This window comes from Oreochromis niloticus, linkage group LG4 (genome assembly GCF_001858045.2).
Source record: "Oreochromis niloticus isolate F11D_XX linkage group LG4, O_niloticus_UMD_NMBU, whole genome shotgun sequence".
Lineage (NCBI taxonomy): Eukaryota > Metazoa > Chordata > Actinopteri > Cichliformes > Cichlidae > Oreochromis > Oreochromis niloticus.
Genome location: NC_031969.2, coordinates 9,736,365 through 9,754,413, shown reverse-complemented (window position 1 = coordinate 9,754,413; position 18,049 = coordinate 9,736,365). Strand labels below are relative to the sequence as shown.

At 38.4% G+C, this 18,049-nt stretch overlaps 1 protein-coding gene across 3 annotated transcripts; it reads left to right on the top strand.

Annotated features, from left to right (window-relative positions):
* The first annotated feature begins 1,667 nt into the window (after positions 1-1,667).
* On the top strand, positions 1,668-12,650 carry LOC102078595 (interferon-induced very large GTPase 1). 3 transcript variants are annotated; one of them, XM_013270142.2, is made up of 6 exons: positions 1,668-1,783; positions 2,496-2,587; positions 2,826-2,941; positions 3,029-3,583; positions 6,917-6,954; positions 7,045-12,650. In XM_013270142.2, the coding sequence occupies exons 3-6, from the start codon at positions 2,911-2,913 to the stop codon at positions 11,827-11,829; spliced, it is 5,409 nt and encodes a 1,802-aa protein (XP_013125596.2). In that variant the 5' UTR covers positions 1,668-1,783; positions 2,496-2,587; positions 2,826-2,910; the 3' UTR covers positions 11,830-12,650. The 3 variants fall into 3 exon arrangements, with proteins under 3 accessions (XP_013125596.2, XP_005468464.3, XP_013125597.2); XM_013270143.3 differs by lacking the exon at positions 2,496-2,587 and having other exon boundaries at positions 1,695-1,783; XM_005468407.3 differs by lacking the exons at positions 2,826-2,941; positions 3,029-3,583.
* Positions 12,651-18,049: the final 5,399 nt, after the last annotated feature.

The following is an 18,049-nucleotide window of genomic DNA, read 5'->3' as shown; positions in this document are numbered from 1 at the left end:
TATCAGAGGTTAAAAATATTGATGATTAAATTTTCCTTATGTGTTGACTGTTGTATTATTTGTACGTGTCATAAAAGTTTCATGCTACACCCTTTAAGATTGCCACTGGATTTCTTAGGATCAAAATGAACTGAATAAAAACAAACAAACATAAAACAAAACAAACTAAAAACCCTACTCCGTCATTTGACTGAAGACAATCATAAAGGGTATTCACTGAATACTCATGATATACTTACATTTACTTTAAAAGAAAGGAGTCTGAGTAAAAAAAAGTCTTCTTTTTTTCTTTTTGTCATTATGTCACTATATTTCTGGCACCTGAAATTCACATGGAAAAAATGTCTAAAATAATCTTTTTACCTCTTGAGTTTTACGAGAGATGGTGAATGTCACTTGGCCTTTAGGTTACATTTCACAGTTACATTCTTTGTGGCATATTTCATTTTGGGAATTATTTTTCATCATTACTGTAAGAATGAAATGCAGAAAGGTGAACAATGGAAGAGAACAATGATAGTAATAGCATATCATCTTGAAAAGATGTAAAGTATAAAGCCAAGTCTGTTTCACTGATGACAAATAACAAAGGTAATCAGCTGCTAAAATAAAATCCTGCTAATAATTTTCAATCAAAAATAAAAATGATCCTATATGATCCTTTCTTACATGACATGACTCTGCAGTCCACTTGTGGGAGAGAACAGCTGACAAGGTAAGAGCATTCATTTATGTGTTGACCCATTCATTGTATATATTGTATCAGTGGAGTGTGGCCACTTTTACAGAAAGGGAAGCAGAGATGATTCTCACCCTCATCCCCCCAAAATGCACAAACAAACAAAAACACATTGCTCCACTATTTACCTATTAAACAAGATAAACTGAATCCAATTAAAACATACAATTTGTACTGTCTATCTGCACTCTACATGGACATCTTAATAACATCATAATCTTAAATCATCATTCATGCAACATGATCTGACTGCTCAACACATGGTGTGTCAAAGTTCATTAGTAATTTTATTCTGTGTAATATGTTGGCTGTATAAAAGCATGCTGATAACAATACAGTTATTTGTAATCTTTACAACATAATACTTTGATCAGGGTAAAATAAATTTATTAGTACGTGGGTGTAGAAAAGCTTTTACTTGGCATAAAATCCAAAAATTTATCAAATGAATTAAGAAATTTTATGACCTCACTGCATTTATTTTGATTTTTTAAGTGGCCGTGTATTAATCTGCTTTGACTCCAAGCTTTGAGTTCAGTAGTTGAATTTTGCTCATTATTATATTTTTTACATAATCTGCACTTTATTCTTGTAGTTTAGATTTTCATATTGTAGCCTTATTTTTCTTGCTGCGTTGTACCGTTTGTACTGGTTCTCAGCCCTTTGGTTTCCCATACTACATTTTGACTTGTTCAGCTTCTGTCTTTTACTGTAATTTATATTTGCTGTTGTAATCGAAATAAAGGTCAGTTTTCTTTTGTGTTAGTTCTTATCTGAGTCTACATCTGGGTGCACTTCACTCCATGACAGGGCAGTGCTAACAGTTTCATTACCAGTATCATTACCAGTAAGCCCAACCCAAAATTTTCCCGTAAGTGACAAGGTTTCAAAGCGCCACATTTTTTTTCTTTTGTTACCTTTGTGGGAGGGATTGGTCAGGGGCAGAAATATAGTGCGACACATGATCATCCTCTGATCTTACTCTAAATATCTCAGGGGTACTAGGAGGATTTCTGACAGGGCAGCCGTATCTACACAGAAATGGTGAGTTGATCAAGCAGCAAATTTCTGTCATTGTAATGGTAGCCGTAAAAGAGTGTCATGCTGACAAGAACATGATCATTTTTATTAAAGCTTTATGAGAGACTGAACACGTAGTCAGCTGGAAAATCAGAGAATGTGCAACAAACAAACTAATCAAAACAAGGAATTTTGCTCTGTGCATTTTTAAGTCATCAAGGCTTCAAGAACTTCTTGACTGGAAGTCAGGCTTGCTGAGAAACTGTCTCTGCGTTTCATTGCAGACATGTCATAAGAAAGGCACTAAAAATGGACTTTGTTCAGTCCATTTAATTTGTTGTTGCATAGCAACAGGAAGAATAGAGAATTTTATCTACTGACACACTGATACTTCCCCGATCAGTTTGTTATTATGGTATAAAGATTAAAAAACTTTATTCTTATCAACTTTATTCATCTTTTATAGCCACGATAAGAGACAGCGAATCTTTAAAATTTACCAGTAAACGTCTGTTGTGCAATTGGGTCATACTAAGAAGTGAGAAAAGGAAAAAGTTGGCATGTTTGCAAACTACTATAGTTGCAACAGTTCACTTTTAATAAAGTTCTTAATTTGTAAAACAAACCAAAATATGTTTGTATTTTAATGATTTTACAAAAAAATCTTTCTATGTGATTTCATCTTTCTTTTTTTCTTTTTACATTACTTTGTCCTGTGACCATAATGGTAATAAAGCCGCTGGATGGAAGAGAATAAAGTTAATGCAGCACCTGGAGGTGGAAAATATTCCAAAACCAACTGAACTACATCTGTGAAAGATAACAAAGGTAGTCTAACATTTTAACATAATATGAAAGGTTTGCCAAACAGATATTGTTGGCTGATCCTGTGTTTTTCATCCAAGTGAGAATTTGTTGTATATTTTTTTCTGCCTTGTTGTATATTTTTCTCTGCCTCCTTCCCTTTGGTACCATATGTTTGTTTTATCTAGCTGTAATACTGCAGTAGTGCAAGTGTATTCTGAAATGGGGTATTGGTGCATGGTTGCTCTTTACGTGGTTTCAGGTATGACCACTCTTTTAGTTGGAATCCCAGTAATGAAGTTTGCTACTCAGTGAGCAATAAAACTACAAGAAGACAGAGAGAAACTATGTCTGCATCAACTGCAGTTAGTAACAAAGGTAATATTTGTAATAATGTAACAATTGTTTTTCTCTGATAGTGTCATTTTAATTCTGTAGTGTAAGTTCTTCTTTTGTTTGTTTCAGTGCTGCCTGACCTCACGTTTGTGCTAACCGGTGAGCGAAATGCCATTGACTTTGGACCGAGAAACATTTTATTTGACCATGATGAAGAAAGAAATGCCGAACAGTTTTCATCCAAACTATATGATTTGTGTGGCCGGCACATCTCGGTCATCAACATTCTTGGTCTGCAAAATATTGACAAAATCCCTTTAAACCAGGGAATTCATGCCTTTATCTTACTGCTACCATATGGTCGGCATAGCAGCCATTACACCTCAGGGGTTCAGTGGCTTGAAAAAGCTTTTGGGAAAGGATCTCTTCCTTATGTAATGACAGTTGTGACTCGGTGGCCGGGTGAAAAATGTGAAAGTGCACTGGCAGACCTGAAAGCTAACAGCAGATTTAGTGAAAAAAGATGCCACACGTGCACAAGAGGCATGACGGATGCCAACGAGATAATAGATCTCTTAGAGAAAATAGATGTCATGGTCTCTGAAAACAACCCCCACTGCTACAGCAGACTCATGCACGAGGAACATGAAGAGCTGGACCAAAAAGAAGAAATGGTCAAGAGAGGTGAGATTTTAATACGTGGCAGATTGATTTTGACACTTTATGAAAGTTTAGGTTCAAAGGGTTTGTATTTTTGTTTTTAATTATCTGAACATTTGGATGTTGTAAAGTTCAAAAGTTGACTTTACAGCAAACTTTACCACAGCTGTCAATCAAAGCAGCGAACAGAGCATGGCTGCTTTTAGGGCCAGGGCCAGTATTGCAGTTCACAATACCGATACTGTTACTTTCAACCTATAAAGGCAGCTTATGTAGAAGAGAGCAGTGTGTCATGGTTTATGACACGAATAATTGCACGTTTTCAAATTCTGAATCAATTTTAATGACCTCTAAATCACTGTGCCGGCTGCCCCAGAACCGGAGAGGCCCAGTAGGTCTAGGATGGCTCGGCTGATGTCAGTCAAGCTCCCTCGTAAGGCTGGCAGGAGGCTCAGAGCTGCTGTCTGTGCCTCTCCTGACAGCAGTAGCCCTGACCAGCCTCTCCAGCACCCGGGTTTGACATTTGGCCTGGTCCTAAAGCCTGGCATCTGCACTTCTTGCGCTGCTGCATGCTCCCTGTGCACCGCGGCCATCTCTGTGCGTTAGCACGTCCAACATTGCAAGCTGGGGTTTGGCACCACTTGTAAACCCCAGTCACCTGCAACACTCAGTACGCTTGTAAAGACCTTTAATTATTCCTGTGATGACCAGACAGCTTTCCAGTTGTCACCACACCATACCCCTTGTTCCTGGAACCGGTTGGACTGAAAAGGGAAGGGCGTAGTTGCCTGATGAGCTGCACCTGCCCTGCCAGCCTACCTGAACCCTCAAGCCTGCTGCCTGCTGCTCCTCTGCAGAGGAGCCAAAGACCACACCTCAGCCACAGACTTCTCACATTAATTACGTTTGAATTATAATTCATGTACAACAACTTATGTATTTGCCATTAACACACAGTTATTAATAGGTTATCGAGGTAACTTTCCATTTGCAAGTAAAGCTCTGACCTCATCTGCCAGCCTGTCCACCCCCACTGTGAACAAGAACTGGCTAAGAGTGAATTTTACTCCTACTGCAAACTTTACCACGGTGTCTCTGTCCTCGTAGATATACTGCAGCAGCCATTGTTTACATTCACAAAGAAATAGTGCAACTGCTTCTGACCTTCTCAACACACTTTTTACTTGTCAGCACTTTAACATCGCTATCTCTTATCATACTAACCTGCTCCAATTCCTTTCCAGCTACAGCTCTCCTTCTAGCCAATTGCCTACACTGAATGTCAATTGCCTAAATGCAGTGCAGGCAATTAGAATGTAGGCTGGATTTGTTACACAAAATTATATGTAATTACAGGGTACCTGTGCCTTAGTCACAGGTCTTACAGTGTAATTATTTCATTGTTTTGCAGGTGTCACAGGTGACCCCATAATATGGCCTGCACCCCATAAAAGACAGGGTACTTACAGCGTAATTGTTTAATTGTTTCCTTCAAGAACCTGACGCACGTAATTACAGGGTACTTGTGCATAGTCACTATACAATACAGCCCGCACTCTGGAAAGTACAGGGTACTTACAGTGTAGTTTTTTCCTGCAACAACCTGACTTGTTGCCTGCACATTGCACATAATTACAGGTACTTGCACCTTGTTACCTGCAAACTGCATGTAAATACAGGGTACATGCGCCTTGTTACGCACAAACTGTACGTAATTACAGGATACTTACACCTTAGTTGCAGGTCTTACAGTGTAATTGTTTTATTGTTTCCTGCAAATACTTGACTTGTTGCTTGCAAATTGCATCTAATTACAGGCTACTTTTGCCTTATTCTAAGGCCTATTATAGAGTGTTGTGAAATGTGTAAACAAATGGTGAAGCAAACGACTTTACGCAGTTTGGGCCAAACCATTTCTACCAAAAAACTGAGAAGCATTGATCTGGGCTGATATTTGAGGGTTTGGTTGATTTGCAAGGCTGGTAACCAATGAACTGCTCTTCTGTATTACAGTAAATGTTTAGTCCTACTTATTAGGAGTTATTGTGTTGTACTATACTTTGTTCCATATATTTCATGGTTTAAAGTAAAGAATTAAAGACAAAACCTTCAATGAGCAGGCACAGCACTATGCAAAAGTATTGAAACTGCTATCACTTCCTTCTATTTTGCTTCCAAGGAGTCAGACTTTTCTGAGATTTCTGATGGTCTTTCAAAGTTTTCTGTGCACACTGCCTGCTTCTTCACTCATTTTTAATCTTGTCCTTGTACCTAACCATTGCAAAGAAACTTTTTGATTATTTTAAGGCATTTAACACTGACCTATGAATCCTCAAAGCATAAAAACCCACCTAACTCATTGGATGAACCAGAGCGGTATCTGCACATAACAGACAATATAGCAAATAATGATTTTTAAATGATACTTTGTTACTAGCAGGTTTTTGCAAAAACTCATCAGTTGTTCATATTTTTTTTTATTTTCATCGAAAAAATGCCAAAGATAACACAGTTTAATAGGCATAAAATAATATTTTTCCACCAACAAAGTGAGTCTGAACTTATCTTCCAATGTTGTGCTGTGTGTCCTTATAAATTCTCAGGCATTTTCATCCTTGTTTCAATAAATTGTTGCAACTATTTTCCATTTTCCTAGCAGAATGTAAAGAAATAATGTGGCTCAAAATCTTTGCACAGTACAGTATATACAAACGTCCAAGCAGTACTAAAAAAAAAGTAGAATAGCAGGCTGTGTCTTCAGCTCTCAGGCCCCTCTTCTGTGGAACAGCTTCCAGTTTAGATTTGGGAAACAGACACTATCTCTACTTTTCAGATTAGACTTAAAACTTTCCTTTTTGCTAAAGCATACAGTTAGGGCTGGATCAGGTGACCCTGAATGCTCCCTTAGTCCCTTACGCTGCTGGGGGATTCCCATGATGTACTGACTTTTTTTTTCTTCAGTCACCTTTTTCACCCACTATGTATTCATACACCTCTCTGCATTGAATTGTTAGTTATTATTAATCTCTGGCTGTCTTCCACAGTGGGTCTTTTGCCCTCTCTTTCTCCCCTTACTTGGTCACTGCAGATGTCTGCCCTCACTGAGCCTGGTTTTGCTGGAGGTTTCTTCCTGTTTAAATGAGTTTGTCCTTCCCACTGTTGCCAAAGTGCTTGCTTACAGGGGTCATATGATTGTTACGGTGTTCTCTGTTTTCTTTGTATGATTGTAGGGCTCTTACCTTACAATATAAACCACCTTGAGTCATTTGTTGTTGTAATTTGGTGCTATATAAATAAAACTGAATTGAATAGAAAGGTGTATTTCTGCTAATCAGTTAAATCATTGCTATTCTGCAGGTACCCTGAGAATGAATAAGAGTGGAAACAAGAATAAGGTCAGAAACTCACATTCATTGTACAAGGTCTTCAAGAAACTATTTATTGTTCTTTACAAACAGTAAATACAAACACTGATTTATCTACAGGATCTATTAGATGTTTCTGAAGAAAACTACACAATGAAACACAGTCAACGAGAAGATGAAAGACTACTCAGAAGACTCAACCTTCAAGACAAACATCAGCAGAAGATGTCAACAGCAGACTTTCTTAAAATAGGTCCTCCTGTGAAACAGGGCCGTGACACGTCTGAGAAAGATTTAGCTCTTACTTTTCTTCACAGGTTGCTGATGTTAGACTATAGAGCCAGATACATTCCTGTAAGACAAGACAATCCTGCTGTGGGAGATTCACAGTCTGTACAAATGTCTGATATTGAAGACACAGATGATGATGACTTTGATGCTCTATTTAGTGAAAGTGTAGACTCTGATGAATCAAAACAGTTTCATTTGCATCCAATGGATGTTCAGATGGCAGTGTTTCACTGCTCAGACAGTTTTCTGAAGCAGAACCTGGTTACAAAGCTATCACAGTGTCAGTACGCCTTACCTTTGCTTGTCCCTGACCCAGTAACAAAGGATATTGAATGTCCTTTGTGGACATTCAGGCAGATAACAAAAACGTGGAAGAAAACTCAAATCAAGGATAATTCACATGCCATGACCATGAAGACTATGCCCATTTGCAAAGCTGAGACACCCATGGTGTTTTTCTTCCGCCTGGGTTCACTTCCAGTGTCAAAATCTCAGCTCATGAACACTGTGATCAATGACCGTCACAGCACCTTCTTCCATAGAAATTGTCCAGGTAGCACCAAATCTCGCCTGCTGATGGATGGTGTGGCAGAGATTGCCTGGTACTGTCCAGCCGGAAAACCCAATGACTCCTTTACAGACTGCATTGCCTTTTGTAATCTTCATGGTGATGCTCTGTCATTTGAAAAACAGCGTGAGATACTGACAGAAAAATCATCAGTCACTGTTGTTCTTGTGCCAACTCTGGCAAAAGGCCAGAAAAGTACCACAGTAATCCAAGACCTTTTCAAGTTACCAAAGTGGCTCATTATTCTCATTGCTGATAATGATTGTGGTGCTCTTCAAGTGAAAAAGAGAAAATACAAAATGGGTCTGAAAGACAGAAGTCAGTCAGATGTTTCTGAAGAACTGAAAGGAATTATCAGAACGATTTTACATGAACCTGATAATACATCCTTCCAGCTTGAATCCATGGCCAAAGTCCCTGGAGTCAGAGTGGATGAAGATGATGAAGTCTGTCAAAAAGGGAAATCAGCTGCAATGAAAACAGTTAATATACTTCAAGGGATGGAAATTTCAAAGATCAAAGTTACGTTTCTACCTTGTCAAGGTGATCTGTGGCACAAGTGGTGCAGAATAAATAAAGAGCTGTATAACCTTAAAGGAAAAACCGAGCAGGAAAAAAGTGAGAAACAACAGCAGCTGATGCAATTAAGACAAAATCAATGCAAAGCTTCATGTAGTGAACTGATGAAGTCATTCACAGAAAGCCTCTTGTCTTTGCCATCAAAAGAGAAGGAGTACTTCCTGAAATGGACTCAGATCTTAATAGATGCCCTATCCACAGACGATCTCTCTTCAATTCTCCAAAGCTATGATGAAAAGTGGACTGAGGTCTTGACTCTGAAGAAGAAACACGACAAATCTGATCTGTTAACAAGTAAACAAACTGAGCTTGAACAAATATCCAAAAAACTGCAGTCTGCAACCTTTGGCTTGGAGCACATCTTCAGAGAAATGGGACAGCTCTATGAAGCCCATAGAGCAGTACAAGCAGAGAGCAGACACACTGAGTGGTCTAAATACCCTGAACTGGCTGCAGATTTGATGATTTCAGGACACCCAGTGGAGCTGATGGATGGTGATGCAGGTCATGTCCCGTTAACATGGATCTCTAGTTTTTTAGATGAAGTCATCAAGAAACTAGGCGACCAGAGAGTTTTTGTGTTGTCAGTTTTGGGCGTACAAAGCAGTGGAAAATCAACAATGCTGAATGCCATGTTTGGACTGAAGTTTGCAGTGAGTGCAGGCAGGTGCACCAAAGGTGCCTTCATGCAGCTGGTCAAAGTGTCAGAGGAAATCAAGAAAGACTTCCAGTTTGACTATTTTCTAGTGGTGGACACTGAAGGACTACGGGCTCTTGAACTGGAAAGTAATGCTACTCGTCATCACGACAATGAATTGGCAACATTTACGGTTGGTCTGGGAAACATGACACTGATCAACATCTTTGGTGAGAATCCAGCTGACATGCAGGATGTCCTGCAGATTGTTGTTCAGGCTTTCATGAGGATGAAGAAAGTTAAACTTTCCCCAAGTTGTGTGTTTGTTCACCAGAATGTGACAGATATCGCAGCTGCTGAGAAAAACATGGATGGGAAAAGACGCCTGCAAGAAAAACTGGACCAGATGGCTCAGCTAGCTGCTAAAGAGGAGCTGTGTGATGCTGAGTGCTTCAGTGATATCATTGCCTTTGATGTCCAAAAAGATGTGAAATACTTTGCCCAGTTATGGGAGGGAAGTCCACCGATGGCTCCTCCAAATCCAGGCTACAGTGAGAGTGTCCAAGAGCTGAAGAACCTCATTCTGTCTAAGGCTAAACAGTCCAATGGGATTACTATCTCACATTTCAAAATCAAAATTCATGACTTGTGGAATGCCCTGATGAACGAACACTTTGTTTTCAACTTCAAAAACTCACTAGAAATTGCAATTTACAGAAAACTTGAGGTTGAATATGGGAACTGGACCTGGGCCCTGAGGAGCAACATGCTGACTATTGAAAACCAGCTTCACACCAAAATTGAAAATGGAGAACTTGACAAAGTTAAACGCAGTGATCTTTTTAAAGAGATGAGCAAATCATATGAAGCAATTAAAAATGACTTGGTGACATACTTTGAGGATGATGGAGACACAGAAATACTGGTTCAGTGGAGAGGCCAATTTGAAAACAAAATAAAGGAGTTCCAAGAGGACCTGGTGAGAGGAGTGGAAAGAAAACTGGATGAAATTATTCAGCAGAAGAAAGCTTGTAAAAAGCTGGATGATAAGAAAAAAGACTTTGAGAGCAAACTGCTGCTAAAGAGCAAAGAGCTCGCTCATCAGTTAAAAGACAAAGCAAAAGATGAAGAGGAACTTCAAAAACAGTTTAACAGTTTTTGGAGTGATTGGGTTGAAAAATTAACCGCAGATATACAACCCATTGAGAACATTAATCTGGAAGACGATCAAGCAAATATTCTTAATAACCTTGGTTTTGAATGGGCTCTTATAATTAGCTGCAAAAGCAATGACAAATACAAAACCATATCCAACGTTGGTGATTATTCTGAATATATTTTGTTCAGCAAGCAGCAAGACACAAAAGAGAAAATGAAAGTCAAAAAACTACTTAAATATTTTGAAGATTGTGCTATAAAAGAATCTTTTCAATTTGAAGATAAACAATTAATCAGAGCCCTCATAAGAAATGTTGAAAAACAATCACTTGATATAATCAAGAGCAAACCTGTAGCAACAAGAGGCTACAGTCCGACTTACTTACAAGAAGTGGCCAAAAATGTTCAGGAGAAAGTGACAGAGTTTGAATCAAACAAGAAATATGAATTCAAAAAGGAGTTCACAGTTGATCTCTTACTGTATGTGTTTGACAGGGCAGTCGTTTGGCTTTCACAGTCTCACAAAAAATATAAAATGAACAATGATGCACTCACTTACCTGGAAAGCAAAAAAACACAATACTACAACATTTTCAGAAGCTTATGCAATGGAAACTCATCTGCTGTTGTGTTTGGAGAAATGATCTGTGGAAAACTGAAGGTTTCTATTGTTGAGGCTGTTTGTAACAAGACTGCCATTGATCTCGCTGGAGAGATGAGGTGCACTTTCCCAGCATTCAATGGGAACAGACTGAACTTAGAGAAACATTTGTTGAAGTCACTTGCAGAGAAAGAGGACTTTGATGCTTTCATCAACTACATCCAAAATCCGAGGAAGCAAGTCGAGGTTTTTATTGAAGAGAAAGTAAATGAACATATGTCAGGAGAACACAAAAATAAAGCACTCAAAATACTCAGGAAAAATGCAGGCAACATGGATGAGTTTGCCTATCAAGCTTTATTTGATGCAACAAATAACGTCAAAACACAAAGAGGAGACATCGACATGTGGGTAGAGGAATTTTCCAGTTTCCTTAAAGATAAACTGACTCTTGAATCTATCTCTTGTCAAAACTTCAGGGACATAAACAATTTTGAATTTCTTAAAGAAGAGATTGAGAAAGGTCTTATATCCATCAAAGAGGAGATGAATCAGCTTTCCTTGGATAAGATGAAGGAATTCAGGCTGAGACCTGATCAAATCCTCATCGATCAGCTGTGTGACTGCTGCTGGGAAACCTGCCCGTTCTGTGCAGCTGTTTGTACCAACACTGTTAAAGATCACAGTCCTGAAGACCACAGCGTCCCCTTTCATCGATCTTTTGCAGTTAAGGGCGCACAGTATCATAACAGTGAGGAAATGTGTATTGAGTTCTGCACAACAAAGGTTGCAAGTGATGGAAACTTTTATGCTGGAAAAAATACAACAAAACTAATTCCTTTTAAACAGTATCGGAGTGCTGGACCACCATATGCAAACTGGAGCATAACCTCAGATGAGTCTAAGCTGAAGTACTGGAAATGGTTTGTGTGGCAATTTCAGGAGGAACTGGAAAACCACTATGCTTTAAAATTCACAGGACGTGGTGAGATTCCCAGCGAGTGGAAGACACACACTAAAGAAGCTGCTATTCAAAGTCTGGATGAAATGTTCAGTACACACTATGAGTAAATCAGCACAGTTCCAACTCTCCTGAAAATCACAGCAGCTGTGTTCATGCGACATTTTTAAAAATTAAACTGTATAAAATGACAGTTACATAATCTTACTTATTTAAATTTATAATGTGGGCAGTGAATAGGTGATCAGACCGATGCACAGAAACCTGCTTTACTGAAAGGAATGCTTATACAGACCAAAACAGTCATTTGGAGAATTTACAGTAGAAGAGAAATAAAGGTAAATGTATCAAGGTTACTATTAAAAGACGATATCACTGCCAAAGGATTTCTGGAAGAGGAAACAGTTTTCATAAAGGAGAATTTAGTTTATTGATTATATTTAAAGAAAAGTGACAATTACATGTTTGAATGATTTTATATTTTATGATATGAAGCATCGTTAATATAGAAAAGAGCTGCTATGTGATGTATTTTTTTGTCAAAACTGATGAATGTCTGCCTGTAGTCTGAATCTCTCTTAGATGATCTTGTCTTACTCATGTTACTGACCTGTTGCCAGTTAACCTAATTCATTGCAAAATGTTTCTTTTGAGTACGACTTAATTTAAAACCCTTTTTGCCCCATTCCCAAATTTTGTGAGACATGTTACTGCCATAAAATGTAAAAAAGGCCGATCGTTTTCTTAAAATGCTACATTTTGTCAGTTTAGTAGTTCTGCAAATGATTGCATTCTGTTTTTATTTGTTTTTATTTACATTTATTTACATTTACATTTATTGAATTGTTAATCAGTGACAACACAAAATTTTACTCTTGTGTGATTAATGATAGCAAAGAGGTTTAATAAATCTAACTGCTTCATACCTGAATCAGTTTTTTTCCCATGAACATACAGACACCCTTTACCTTTTAACCACAAAACAAGTCTAAGTCTGATGATTCCAGTTGTTGAGTACATAAAAAACAACAATAAAAAAAGACATTTTTGGGGTTTTGTTTCTTTATTTCCAGCTCCCTACGTTGTTTACTGTCTTCTGATTTCAAGTCTTTAGGTTTTGTGATGTACCTTTCCTGTGTTCCATGTTATTTCTAGTCTGCGTCTCTGTGTCTGTCGTGCATTTTCTATTTTACTTTGACACAGGGGCGATTCTAGGATTAGAGCTTTGGGGGTGCTGAGCACCCAGAGAGCTGCCCAGCCAGGCAAGATAAACTTTACACGTCACAATGAGACTTCTTCCATGTCTCGGTCACTCCATGCATCCTTAAATGTCTCCAGTTGTCCCAAGTTCTCTCCGACTCTCTCCTTGGTGCATTTAAACCCCTGTTCCTCCCATCATCTGTTGTCTTCATTTCCGTTATCAGTCATCATAATTTTACCATCTCTGTGCAAGTCTGCAAATTTCTTTCTTAAATCATATGATTCTTAAATTCATCAAGTCTCTCTGTGCCTGGGTCCTCGTCTCAAAACATGACATCACTGTTTTGTACATTTTAACACAATTTAATCCCCACATTTGAGAAAGAAAGGCAAAACACTTTTTTTGAAAAGTCTGTAACAAAACCATCAAATCTGATAAAGGTTATTTAAATGCTGCAAAAGAAGAATGGATTGGAATAAAAAAAAAAAAATACATATCCTAACCTTAATTACTGGGGGAGAATAATGAATGATGCTCATAGTGAGTAAGAAGTAAACTGAGTGCATTTGGACAGAGATTCACTTTTAATGTGTATGTATAATATAATACAGATACATAAAAAAATACTCCCAAAACAGAATAAATTATTACAAATAAAAATCTTTACTGCAGATACTAATTTTACTAATTTAATAATACTAATTTTGTGTTGTAAGATTTATGAGTTTCATGCTTTCATAGTGGTACTTGGGAGAGCTTGACATTTTTATCAGGTGGTACACACTGTAAAAAGTTTGAGAAACACTGATAAGTGTATGTGTGCTTTTGGAAAACATTTAAAGCTGCAGTACAGAATCTTTGAAACAAGCTAGCTTAAAACACTTTTAGAATATAAACAGAGCATCTGCTTCTCTTTACAGCTCCTCACTCCACCAGGGCTGTTTGGCACTACTGTGGCAGTCATACAGACAACTGGACGGTCCAAAAGTTGGCCTACCTATTACTGGCTGAGGTTTTAGTAGAGTTGTGGCTGAACCACATAAAAATATATCATTAATTTTAATCTCCCCAATCAATATAAAATGTTTCAACCCAGTTTGTTTTGCAGATTCTGTATAGCAGCGTTAATATAGGGAGGACACAACTTCCAGATTGTATGAGTAAAATCAGGTTTTTTCTCTTTGTCAGTTTAACAGTTTCTGTTTTGCCTGTCCTCCCTTGCCTGCTTCAGACAGCCAGCATATGACATGTTCATTTAATCTAAATTTGAATTTAAATTTAATCTGTAGCTATTTTCTCACGTAACAGCAGATCGAAACAATCACAACGCAGGAACTCCAGCAACACTTGAAGGGAGGAGGAACAACTTCACTGACTGACCAATGCGTTTCGGCTTGTGGCCTTCGTCAGGGTCATAGTAAAACATTGTAGAAGTGTGCTAAATAAAAGACAGGAAACAGAAAAAAATTCAAATTAACCAATCACATCTTTATAGATAAATCAGCTGACATATAACAAGTTGGTATTGGTTAATTGGTTAAGTCACGCCCAAGTAAATATGCATAATCCCCACCTGTTTTAAAATAATACATGCATGAAAAGGTAGAGGAAATGACACTAAATCTCTCTTAAGTAGTATAAACAGCAAGATAGAGAGAGAGAGAGAGAGAGAGAGAGAGAGAGAGAGAGAGCTTGCTTAGCAGCAGCTTTACTCTTGGTTCACTTCAGCACAACAACCTCCTTGTTCCGACTCCCCATGTAATTTCATCTTCCAATCAGAAGCTAAAATTTCCTGTACTTAAATAAATGCGGGAGATCCAGCCAGGTAGATAAAATACATTACATTACAATTACATTATGCACAAACATTCAAACATGTAAAGATATGAATAACATATGAACTTATGTCATGGTCCCGGGTCGGTGACCCAGCGTTTTGTGTTTCATTTTGGTATCATCTTGTGTTTTGTGTTTATTCTTATTTTGTATTAGTTCTTAGTGTTTTAGGGTTCTCCCTTCTGTGCTCTGTTCGTGTCTCTGAGTTTGAGTTTCCTGTTTTACTTTGAAGGTCTGTGTCTAATTAGGTTCGGCTGTGTTCCCCTCTGGTGTGTCATTCCCTCGTTACCTTGTGTGTATTTATAGTGTGTGCCCGCCTGTGTCCTTTGTCGCGTCGTCTGTGAAACCTGGTGTAATTTCTGCGTCTCTCTGCCCAACGGTCTCTGTGCCATTTATGCTCTTCATCCCATGTGTGCACGGTTTCAGGTTAGTTCTTTAGTTTTCCCCAGTTTAGGTTTTGTTAACTCCCCGTTCTGCTCTTCCTGTTTGCCACTTTGTCACTTGTGTAAATAAAACTCACTCGCATCACAGTCTATGCCTGCATCTTGGGTCCTCCTTCTCAACACCACACGACTGCTACCCCAGCCTTGACAGTTTACTTTTACACTTTACATCCTTCCTCTGTCACATAAGAAACATCCTTGTTTCACACACAAAAGGAAAAACAACAAGCAACAAATAAGAGAAAAAACCCTCAAAAGGTTAATTTTTGATATCCTTGAGACATCTGGGAGACACAAATTGACATCTTCTGCACTAAAGTGAAAAACCAGATCCTTGGAAGGGAGTTCTTGAGGGGCCAGTGTCCGATTGGTATCCCATCAGATGCCCAAAGAGAAGAGCAGCTACAAACTCAGGTCGAGGAGAAGGGGACAAAGGAGAGTGGGAGTGGGCTCCTGTCTGGGTTGGAGGTAACAGGAACATTTTAAGGTTAAGGTTACTTTATTTACACCCATAGGTAAATTTGCTTTACAGAAAAATGATAGCATTTGGCGTCCCTTCACAAACACACATACCTAATGAAACCTGACAAAACACATATGTAGTAATTAAACAATATGAATCAAATCAAAAACAATTCTTATTCAGTTCAGTGACAGTATTGGGGACAAAGCTGTCTTTATAACGCTTTGTCCTGCATCTTGGAAATAAAAACCTCCGTCCTGAGGAAAGAACCTGAAATTCACCCAATAGAGGATGGGAACCATTTTTAAGAATTGATAAAGCCATCCTTTGTACCTGTTTAGAGTACAGGGAGGCTAAACAGGACTGTGATGCAATCTATTTAGATATATTCAATTGGAGATAAGACTCCTCACACCACTGAACAAAGTCATCAATGACTGGACCGTGGCTAGTTTCACCCTCTTTTAGTAAGCTGACAATAACAGAGTCATCTGCATATTTAATATTGGCCCTGTTTTCACATGTTTGCATAGAGAATGAATAATAAGGGCGATAAGACGCACCCTTGAGGAAAACCTGTGAAGGAGAACACTGGGTCAGACAGAACCCCATTTATTCTCACTCGTTGTGACCTGCCAGTTAAAAAAATCTAAAATTCAGCCCACCAGGTTTTCCCTGATTTCAAACTGTTCTAAAAGTCTTTTAACTAAAATATGGGGCTGTACTGTATTACAGTTTTTTCTGAATGCTTAAACCCTAACTGTGATTCTTATAGCACAATTTCTAAAACTATTAATACTTATAGCAAAACCACTCACTGAGTTTGCAAAACTAAAAGCACAAACACTGCTTTGCACTCAGTTTGCCATTTTGTAAGACACACTTTGCAGAACTTTAAACACAACTCACTGCTTACACTCAATTACCAAATTTTCAACACACTCCTAGCAAAACTATACACATTTATGGCCATTATTTACACTATTTTGCCAACTGTCTGGCACACTTTCACATGTGAAAACTTTTTTAGATAATTAGTTCACTTTGCAATCAGCCTAAGCACTATGAATAAGCTACAGGTAAGCTCTGTGTGTGGAGTACAATGGAGGGAGCAGGAAGAGTGAGAAGTAGAGGAGGCCGAGGAAGAGGACGTGGAGGGGAAGAAGTAGGATGAAGAGGACGACAAGGACAAGGAGGAGCAAGAGGAGGACGAGGAGGGGGGAGAGGAGGACGAGGAGGGGGGAGAGGAGGGGGGAGAGGAAGGGTAAGAAGAGTAAGAAATAGAATTGCTGATGACATCAGAGCTACAATAGTGGACCATGTAATCAACCATGGAATGACCCTGAGGGAAGCTGGCCAACGGGTTCAGCCTAACTCAAGCCGCTATACTGTAGCAAGCATCATAAGGACATTTTGAAATGACAGTTGGTTAGTACAGTCACTTTGCACTAAGACTTGTAGCACTGCCATGCTAATGAGAAACATAACAATAGCATAGATGTAAAAATACTGAAATTGTTACTTTACAGAATTGCTAGACGACCAGATGCTGGGGGCAGAGGAAGCATGTTCACTGCAGACCAAGAAACCCATATAGTCAATATGGTGATTGCAAATAATCCTATACTTGGAAATAAACACTTGTGTTTGTTTTGATGTGTGTGAATAAAAACCAGTACTTGAAATTTGGATCCCTCTATGCTTACGGATCTATGACAAAAGTATGAGCTCAAACTGACACACACAGAGAAAGCAAAAGTCAGATGTGTTTTGTATTCATACCATCAGTGTGCAGTTGCTGCATTGTGTGCTTAGTAGACGATGGCTTGTGTGTACTGTTTGATACGAAAACACCATTTTTACGAAGGTGTGAAGAGTTAATCTAGCTGTGTTCGCTTTTGCAAGAGAACTACAATGTTTTGATAATTGGGTGACAGGTTTTCTTATTTGTGTGTAGAGTTTTGCAAAAATAGCCAATAGTTACAAAAAATGTGCTTAAACAATCAGAAAAAACTGTAAAAGCAGAAGGAAAAAAAAAAAAAAGGAAAAGTCTTGCAAAAGTCCGTTTACTCTCGACATGTCTAAGAATCAGATTTAGTAGAGTCAAAAGCGTGTCCTCCACTCTTCTATTGGGCCTATATGCAAATTCCATTGGATCCAGCTGATGTTCAATCTCTTCCATAATCATATTTCTGATGGGTTTTTTTAAGACTTTCATCACAACTGAGGTGAAGGCAACAGGCCTGAAGTCATTGGATGACTAGATTTAGGGACAGAAACCACGACAGCTTCTTTCCAAAGAGAGGGCACATGTTGTATTTGCAAGGATTTATTAAAAATAACTTGAAATAGAGGACTGAGCTATTTAGCACAAGATTTAATTAGGC

Excerpts from the sequence above, each read along its gene's own strand:
- LOC102078595 (XM_013270142.2), top strand. The coding sequence starts at position 2,911 with ATGTCTGCATCAACTGCAGTTAGTAACAAAG. Across the intron at positions 2,942-3,028 it reads AACTGCAGTTAGTAACAAAG|TGCTGCCTGACCTCACGTTT; the intron begins GTAATATTTGTA and ends TGTTTGTTTCAG. Across the intron at positions 6,955-7,044 it reads AGAGTGGAAACAAGAATAAG|GATCTATTAGATGTTTCTGA; the intron begins GTCAGAAACTCA and ends ATTTATCTACAG.